This window comes from Dendroctonus ponderosae, unplaced genomic scaffold, assembly GCF_020466585.1.
Source record: "Dendroctonus ponderosae isolate FM_Combo_2020 unplaced genomic scaffold, Dpon_F_20191213v2 Dpon_F_20191213_3, whole genome shotgun sequence".
In the NCBI taxonomy this organism is placed as follows: domain Eukaryota; kingdom Metazoa; phylum Arthropoda; class Insecta; order Coleoptera; family Curculionidae; genus Dendroctonus; species Dendroctonus ponderosae.
The window spans coordinates 11,595,767-11,605,238 of record NW_026018508.1 but is presented as its reverse complement, the minus strand read 5'-3'; the positions used below and the strand labels follow the sequence as shown (position 1 = coordinate 11,605,238).

Below are 9,472 nucleotides of genomic sequence, written 5' to 3'. Positions count from 1 at the left end.
ATTATTTTAGTTACGAGTATTGTGTAGAAGATAACACTGATTTAGAGTCCCTGTATGTATAACGGCGATTTTATCCATATGCGACATTGTTATACATTTTCGGCGTTTATAGGATTACAACTCAAAAGCTACCCATCAAATTCAAGTTTTTGTTATGCTATGGGTTATCTTTCTGGTTGTTAGAAAATATCTAGGTAGATGCACGTTTGTTCATTTAACCAGGCAGGATTTGTATGAAGAAGTTCGATTGCGTCTAAACATCTGTAGATAGACAAAAAAAATACCGTGATTTTACAATTTTGTGATCTGCATATGCAAAATTCATTTTCTAGTATACAGAGTGTTTCATAAAAGCCTTACTACCGACATCAAATTCGGTTTTTGAAATAGTACACCAATATTTTCGCTTCATTTCTGAATTCAGCATTAAATTCATCATTGCTTTTTGACTGATGATATCTGCTTCCTCCCAAAGAGTATTTTGAAAAGCCATTCCTCAGAAACGGTAAAAGATAACAATTTGCTTTTTTCATCGACTGTTGGAGGAAGAAATGGGCTTGTATCTGCTTACTTGAAAGTTTTATGAAATACTCAGGTACTTTTTTATTAAAAACCAATTATAATATTTGGCATCTTATTCTGAGTCTTTTGATAGTAACATGTTCTATACCCATGCAAGATAGTTTAAGAAATAAAGGCGACCTTAGTGAAATTGTACAAGTATTTGTTCGCACAAGAATGAAATTTTCTACTGTAGAATTAGTGCAAATCATGGGGTTTATTTGAGGGGAAAAGCTAGAGGAATCCATTACTGGTAAATGCAATTTACACTTAACCGGTATTATTTGTTTTAAAACTATCATCTCATCATTTTGTTTCATTTTTGAGATACAAATGGTTTCGAAAAGTGGAGACTTTCCAGGAACTAATCTTTCATTTGACCAAAAGAGGTCGTAGTTTTGCGAAAACCGCATATCATCTTCAATAAATGGTCACGCTGTACAGTTTGGAAAATGTTAGTGAAGACCTGAAGAGGGCCTTTGACTGTTACATTCATTGTGATTCCCTTGAAGGAATGAAGTGAATTTCGAACCACTCAGTATAATTGGTATCAAGAAATAATAGAAATTCGTATTGTGCGCGGTGCGGTGTTTAATTAAGGAAAACAAATCAAGTGCAAAAGATGAAGCATTCGCAATGACATTGCGAGGACTTAGCCAAGATCTGCATTAAAAGATGAATTAATTATTGACCAAGGTTGTTTTTCTTTCAGGTGTTTAAGTTAGTATGTCAGTGCCTTCGATGGTACATCGATCAGGCGGTGGCAGTTTAGCAGTGCGCAACGTTGCGAGCGGCGACGCTTTACACAAAGTGGCCGACGGCGTCCACGACGTCGACGACGAAGACGCCAACCAGCAGCGGACCGCTGGCAACGAGACGACAACTAGAATTATTGGCAGCATCAACATCAACGACGAGGAGCCGCCAAGCAAAGAATTGCCCGACTGTAAGGTGAGACGCAACTACACGTGCCCGTGCTGCGACTTCTTCACGCAGAACCCCCGCCTCTATCTCTATCACCTGCGGGATGTTCACAATCAGCGGATAAAAGTGTACGAGTGTCCCAGCTGCTTGTACGCCTCCAAGCACTTTCAAAAACTTCTTAGACATTCGAAAATGGTGCACGGCACGAGCGAGGGAGTTAATGCAGCGGACACGTCCAGGAAGTCGCGCAGACGCTCCGCAGCCGACGTGGCTGATGAGAGCGAAGAGTCGCAGCAACTCTCCCAAGAGCATCTCGACGAAGACGTCGGTTTCGACGAGATGCTTGCGGAAGATCCGGATCGGCCAGTGTTGTTCAAATGTTCGGTGTGCGATTTTTCGAGCCGTAATCGCGTCCAATTGAACAAGCACGAACGCGAGGAACACATCAAAACGAAATTCTTCCGGTGTTCGAAGTGCACTTACGTTACGCATATCAAGGCCAGGTACACGAAGCACGTTAAGTACCATTCGATGCCGATGATCAAGTGTGATATGTGCGATTTCCGGACTCCGTACAAGTGGAACCTGGACAGGCACTGCAAGAACCACAACGGGAAGGGCGCTTTCCGTTGCTCCGCTTGCAACTTCACTGCTGACATCAAGCAGAGCCTCACGGTCCACGAAATGAACCATCACGTTCCACCTGTCGGTCAAGCTGCTGGACTTGGTGTTGGGCGTCGCAGGAACAAGGTCGGCGCTAGTGATACCACGGCAGCCGAAGAAGCGGCCGCATCCAACCAGGACCCGACGCAGGTAAAAACCCACACACTAATCTAATTAATACATGATCCATCCACTCTCATTAATGCCAATCAAACGCTCCTGATTCAAATGGCCTTCGTCCGATTACAGAGCCAAAACTCCCAGCTTAAGTTGATACGATTTTCAATCAGTTTTAACGCAATGATGCGCCTAATAAAGAACTAGCAGCCCGATTGAAGCCAAATAGGTCAAGTTTTTCCAGCTGAAATGTGCGCTTTGTGGACAAGAAGCAAAACAAACTGCATCTCGCTGCTGGTGCACGTGGAAGGTCGTTAGGATATTTAAATTTGTCGAAAGAAATGCGAAAGATCGTCGCTGCTATTAAAGTAAGAAGTTGTGGGAAGAACACTATGGGTATTAGGCAACGAGCCAAAAATATTTACAAAGTGGTTTTGCGGGCCCAGCACCAGTTACTACGTCAACATAGGAAATAGGTGGATTAGCAGGGTCGGCCTCAAAGTTCGGGGCCCATCGATTCAAATGTAAACAAATGGGATCGGCTAATGTTTGAATTCATCAATCGCAAAAACGTACTCTAACCGAACAGGGGTTTGAATGTCGATTTTCTTTAAATGGGAAAATGAGCACTTTCCCATGATATGTTCGACGGTTTTGACGATGTTTGCCTAATTTTCCTCCCTTTATGTCGGGAATCACATTTCTTCAGTGCAACAGTAAGAGATTTAAAAATCGCACTCTGATTAAATTAAAATTAGTTTCGGATCCGGCCCGCACGCTTTCGAATTTGAAACCACAAAATCAGTGTCAGTAAAATGCATCGGGAACATTAAAAATGGACATGCGTTAGCAATAAAACATACACAAATACAAACATCGTTTATTTCATTACGTTTCGGTGAGACAACAGCGCCATCATCAGATTTAAAATTTACACAAACTACAAACACCAATTCACAATTAAAACATGTTGTATAAAAACTATAATTTACAAAGTGTTAAAACATTCATCAGTTTTTGAGGGAAAAAAATCCTTTCTTCTGGGAGAGCAACACTGGAAAAACTTACCTCATGATTGGAAAAAATCAACGTTCTTTTAGGTCTTTGCCTTCTTGAAATCTTAAATTTGTCTGAATAATTTTCTACATTTGCGAGAGTGGTATGCAGGTATTGAGATAAGCAGAAATAGTTTTAATTTTTCACTAGTGTACTGGGTGTTCCATACTTATGGCTTTATTAGGGTTTGAAAAATTAAAATTTCTGCTTATCTCAATACATGCATGTCACTCTCGCAAATGTAGAAAATAATTCAGACAAATTTAAGGTTGTGAGGAAAATAAATCAGAATACACAAATACAGATTACTTAGATAAAATTCTCAAAATGGTGAACTTCAACATATTTTTGAGTTCTTTTTGCAATCGAACTTATCGCCGCCATTACTTGGTGGCTCTTTTGAATCATTCTACGACTGGCTTCTTCGATTCACTCAGTTACGTTTTCACGTGTAATTATTTCTTAGTTCTTATACACCATGGTTTTTAGATGCTCCATATCTAAAAATCTGATGGCGTCAGGTCTGGTGATTTAAGTGGTTACGCAATTGTTCTCTGCTCAATTAGATGGTGTTCCTGTATTGAGAGTCGCTCTATCTATTTGCCTGGATAAATATCTCCTTCTTTTACACATTTTTTAAAATAGGCTGAGACACCGTCTATTTGAAGCGCGTCTCGGAGGGCGGCTAAAAAAATGTTTTCAGGAAGTTTAAAAACGATTCGTAGTTTATTCATGCCGGTGAAAAACAATTCAATCACGTTCATGCTGGAAGAACAAAACATGAGTTCTTCTAGGGTTTTCCGAGTAAAACTGGCTACATATTTCCAACCAATTTTGTGTAAAAATGTGGATTTTGCCGAATGAATTCGAACAACCAGTTGCAGAAAATTACATCTATTTTCCATGAAATCCGTTTTTTAAAGACAATTATCAAAAAAAATTAAAATTTCAAATAGATTAGTTTCGCATGCGGTCCTTTCTAGCTCGAGCTAATCGAGACAAGCGTACCTTTTTACTCAAAAATTCTCAAGAATTTTCAATTTTGATATTAAAATACCGAAAATATATCCCAAATATTAATTTTCTTAAGCACAAAATTGCGCAACTATACAAGTACTAGGTTTAGCATTATTTTCTCTTTTCGTAACAATTTTATATTTTTTTTATATTTATACAAGGGATTAAAGTTCAATCTCGATACTCACACATTCACATTTCCACATTTTTTTCACCGTTTTACTCACCCAACCTTCTTAGTTGTCTCAGTGTATTTTGTGTGCGGTCGCCTCATTTTTTGTTTCAAAAATTCAACAAAAATGTATTTCAAAAAAGCACTTTAATTCAATTTGACACTCGTTATCTCGTGGTTTTTCAACATTTTATCTGGTTTCTCAGTTATTTAGTGAAATTCGTACCAATGTAGCGCCCTATTCAAGTAAATTTCATTTAACATTACCACATACCATGGAAACTCACAAGGATTTGTAAACTGAAGTTTTTGCTGAATTTTAAATATTTATTTCAAGTGTTTCTGTTCCAAATTTCACCTTTAATCGAATGTGAGGGTAAAAAATTATGACAGAAAAGCGGAAGCAACATTTATTAGGTCTGAAACGATGATATTCAGAGAAACAATTTATATCATCTACGCACTTTATTCTAAAATATTCTTTTGATTCACGCTGTAGATTAAACAAAACTGATCATTCTCATCATTCAGCGCTTTCTTTCTACGTCATCCACACGAATTTATGCGCTCTTTTCTATAGAAATGATTCCGTTTTTCGTGCCAGAAAATTTCCCGAATCAACCCAATTTGGATAACTAAAAAGTACCGAAAATCTCCCTAAAGTTTTCCTACGGACAGGCGATTTTAAATCCTGTTTATGCGGCAAATATGCCAGCACAGCTAATGAACTAAAAGGAAACTTTGTGATGCAAATTGTAAAATTTGATGAGCAGGCTAATTGTTCTATTGGAAAATTGTCATTGCACAATGATTTTTTTAGGGCTTCCTTACTACAACGTCTATAGTAGGTAATTAGCGATTCATGCGAAAAGAACCGGCTATGAATTACGAGTACAATTGTACTCGCAAACTTCCAAATCCTTTTCGTGTTTGCGTCATTGTTGCGCAAAGCGTTAAATATAGAGAAAATTAGGTAATTTTCCTTTGTTTCAGGTGGAAAATGTTGGTACTTGATTTTTTACCTCCAATATGATTGAAAATTCGCTTGTTAGAATATGGAGCTTTTTAAGTTTTTTGTTCAGTTTCTGTTCTTACTTTCTGTGCACATTTTATTTTTGGTAAATTTTATGGAGGCGTTTTTAACTTTGGTTATGTAAGTGTGTGTCACCTATTCACTTTTTCTCGATAATTTTTTCACTTTCTGGCACGTTTTTTGAACGACTAGGTTTTTTTGCACAAAAACTATTTTTTTGCGTTTTTCTGAAATAATATTGCAGAGCGCGAGTAGAAAATAATTGTGATGCCCAGTTAAGTTTTCCATTAGCTGATAGTTTATCGCGTAGATAATTGATTGCAATTTGAGTAATCCCAGTTCGAATATCTGCTGTTGAATAAATATTCGGACCAATCACATATCGGTTTAAGCCAAGATGTACAAAGACATATTGACCAAGCCGAGTAAAAACAAAAGGCTCGTAAATATTTCATGTGTTCCTTCGAAACCAGGTTAATCAAATCGAAGGTCTATAGATCGACATGTTCCAGTCCAAAACCGTCATCTCTTATGCGGGATGAATAGGATATATTTGAAAGCATTATTCAACGTATTTATCGTTCACTTCCTTGTGTTCTCGATGTTTAAATTGAACGATCTTGCTGAAAATACATTTGCCGGAGTTAAAACTATGCCAGTATAGTGCGCGAATTTGAGGCAAACCGTGTCTTTCTTTTTTTAAGCAGAGGTAGGCAAAAATTCAGCTAGTGGAGGTAGCTTTGTGATTCTAATAATAACGGTGTTATTTTCGTGGTCTGTTTTAGCGATGTGTATTTATACTTACTTCTTACGTTCTTGGCGATCTAATTATAGCGGCTAGTCTTAAGTACGCTCTTGCCAAAATATTCCAGGGCTTGTTTTTATTCTAGGAAGGACTTGACCTCGTTATTAAACAACTCGTCCTACATCCGATTGATTTTCCAAGCTTGAGCAAAGAGCACAAAAACCGCCTACATCAACAGGTCTGGTCCGATGTGGAAAATTCTTTTAATGTCACGTAACCGAATCGTTACGCAATTTCAATTGAAGACAACCAGAAAAATTCCCTCAGCTTTCCGAATTACTTACGTAACCCATTTCCAGTGTCCCCCACTATTCGCTTATAAACAAGCCGACAATTATTATTTTACTACAGCATAAACACTAGAAGTATTTGTATATTGTTGTCAAGACATCTTTTATGCAGGCTTTTTATTTCCATTTAAGCAATTTCGTGCCTGCCAGCGTTCTAATTTCTTGAGGAAACATTAAACACATTAGTAAGAGCTGACGACTGGTCTTTTGCATGTTTGTTTTAATAGTCAGCAGGCTCGGAGTAATAATATATATAATATCGGACTATTGCAATATTACTGGGGCTTGATGCATTTGCATTTAAAGAAAAATGATGAAATGACAACAAGCGGTAAGATGAGACCGGATGTATTCTGATTTATTCAGCGGAACGATCGGAGAACGTAAGTTTACAAGTTTATTTTCCACATCGTCCATACCCATAAATCTTCTGCGGCTTTACACTTTGGGCCCGGTATTTTCAGTTTCAACTGTTGTATAATTCAATTAAATGTTTGACCGAATAGGACGAGAATCTGAATTCTATTTATTAGATAATAATACTTTAAGCTTGAAAGATTAGTTTCTTTGCAGATTGCGTACTCGGAAAAAACACGCAAATCACTTCTTGAAATCAAGACTCTTTCTGAGAAAACTGCCAACATTTCCTTATCGATGGTTCGTTCACTTTCTAAAAAGATCATTTAGTTCTCTCTGGAATGATGTAAAAATGAACGTTCTTGCTCATTTTGCTTCCGAGAAATGAGCAAAAACGAGACGGAAAACATGAAATTTTGGCATAATCTTGCAGTGTGTGATAGTCAAATTTCGCTTTTTGGGCCAAAACTACTCGAATTTCCTCACTCATGTTGTTATGACTCGAACTTTGAATTCTCTATCCAACGATACCAATGTCATTACCAACCATGTCATCATGGGGATGACCCCTTCTTGGGCTGGTTTTATGCCGACTGACGATACTTTTTCTAATTTCATAAACAACAAAAGACTGAATTTTGACTATATGACTCAAAAACGGCGTTTGTGGGCTTTTTTTATAAGGCAACAAAGGTTCTTTTAATGTCCTCTACCAACCCTAAAAGTTTGCTGGTATATGCATGGAACCCCTGTATAATATAGAACGGGTTCTAAGTTTCAATTTCATAGAAAGTCATAACATGACACAATAAAGTGAATTTAATTTTAACTTAAATAAGTATGTTGAATACATTTCAATTTGAGTAATACAAATCAGCAATTTGGTTTTTATTCCGATCAATCCTTTAAATAAGCCACGTACATTGGTGTTCGATGTTTTTTTTTCTCAAAATCCCATGATAAATCATTTTAGATCATGATTAATTAGCAGGTATAATCAATCATTGCATAGGTACTTTGATAAAACTATGGGCAACCTTTTATATTTTCGGTAATTCCCGATGTGGATTAATTTTTCCCATCGTTGAATGATTAACTTTTCAAATATTCCTCATAAACTGGCCGTAGAAAGGTTTGTTTTCCACTAAACTAGCATGTAAAGCAACCGAATCAACTCTGCTATTTAAAAAAATGGTCGATTACATCATATCTCCAATTTTGGACACGCTGTATTTCCACAAAAAAACTGTTTTTGATTTACTGAATTTGTTTCCCCGCACTGTATGAACCACAGTAAAAAACTCAGGCCTGAAATATAGACGGAAACGACTAATAAATTGGTCGGTTCAAGCATGTTCACACACAATTGCACATTAGATAATGTTTTCATTATTTTGTCTTTATTGTATGCTTTAGCTTTTAACCATCATCTCGACTCGATTGGTCAATGTCGAAGGACAATTGTAAATGTTCAAATAACCAAATCAAACCGATTTTTTTCAATGGATACTAATTGTTTTGCTAAACGGTCGTCCCTGGCCAATTTCAAACTTTTCACTGCCTACCGCAAACTGGATAATGGATTTGGCGAGGAAAAAAAACCGAAGAAAAAAAAATCGATGCAAACCGTAATTAATTTCCGATGGATTTTTTCATCGCTTTAATTAATAATGGTGTTCGACCAATAAATTCTCATTGCTTCGTATCTGGTTCATTAATATTGCAAATAACGTAAAGATTTTTTATTGATTTAGTCGGGAACAACAATTTCTGTTGGTCATGGAATCAACCGTGGCGGTTCGCGAAAGAGAGTAGATTATTGTGACCTTTGGGAAATTTTACGGGACATCCTATACTTAGGAAAATTATTCCGGTTTTTTTGGTAAATTTTGCAAAAAAACACCGAGAGCGGAAAAGGTGACAATTTTACAAAGTGTAGTTTTGGAGAGTTTTTTTTGGATAACCCAAAGTGCATGCCAATTCTTGATGCAATTGGAATGAGGTGAAACAGACGACATCTACGAAAATTTTCATTCTGAGTCCTTTATTCCTATAATCGAGCTCAGTTTTGTTCTGAAAAGTAAGATTTTGCACTTTCGTCGCAATAAGACTGAATAATTTAAACTGTGTAGGTATTTAATTTAAGGGAAAAATCGTATGTATAGAAACTCAAAACATTCTAAAGTTAATCGTCTGAAGCAACAGTTTGAAAAGTACTCTTCAGAATTGGTCACTAACTTAGGCACTCTCGGTATGATTTATGCGTTTTTTAACATGTATTTTCGGGATTTACTTATTATTTTTCTACTCACGGCCAGTTACCGGTAGTTTTTTGTTTCTCAGAAATTCTTCTTTAAAAAAACTAGGTTAATTTGATTTAAAAAAATAATTTTACATTTTCAAGGCTTACAAAATGCACTTTTCTCTATTTAATGCGGGAAATCGCCAGATCTACGATTTTTTTGAAATAAAATTAA

The 9,472-nt window shown here is 36.7% G+C and overlaps 1 protein-coding gene across 4 annotated transcripts in view; it reads left to right on the top strand.

Annotated features, from left to right (window-relative positions):
* The window catches only part of LOC109546707 (zinc finger protein 91), a 55,777-nt gene that overhangs the window by 28,989 nt on the left and 17,316 nt on the right, over positions 1–9,472 (top strand). For all 4 annotated transcript variants that reach the window (XM_019917780.2, XM_019917776.2, XM_019917779.2 and 1 more), the window contains one exon: positions 1,274–2,298. In XM_019917780.2, the coding sequence (XP_019773339.2) occupies positions 1,288–2,298 (1,011 nt within the window). In that variant the 5' untranslated portion in view covers positions 1,274–1,287. The remainder of the gene's footprint in view (positions 1–1,273; positions 2,299–9,472) is intronic.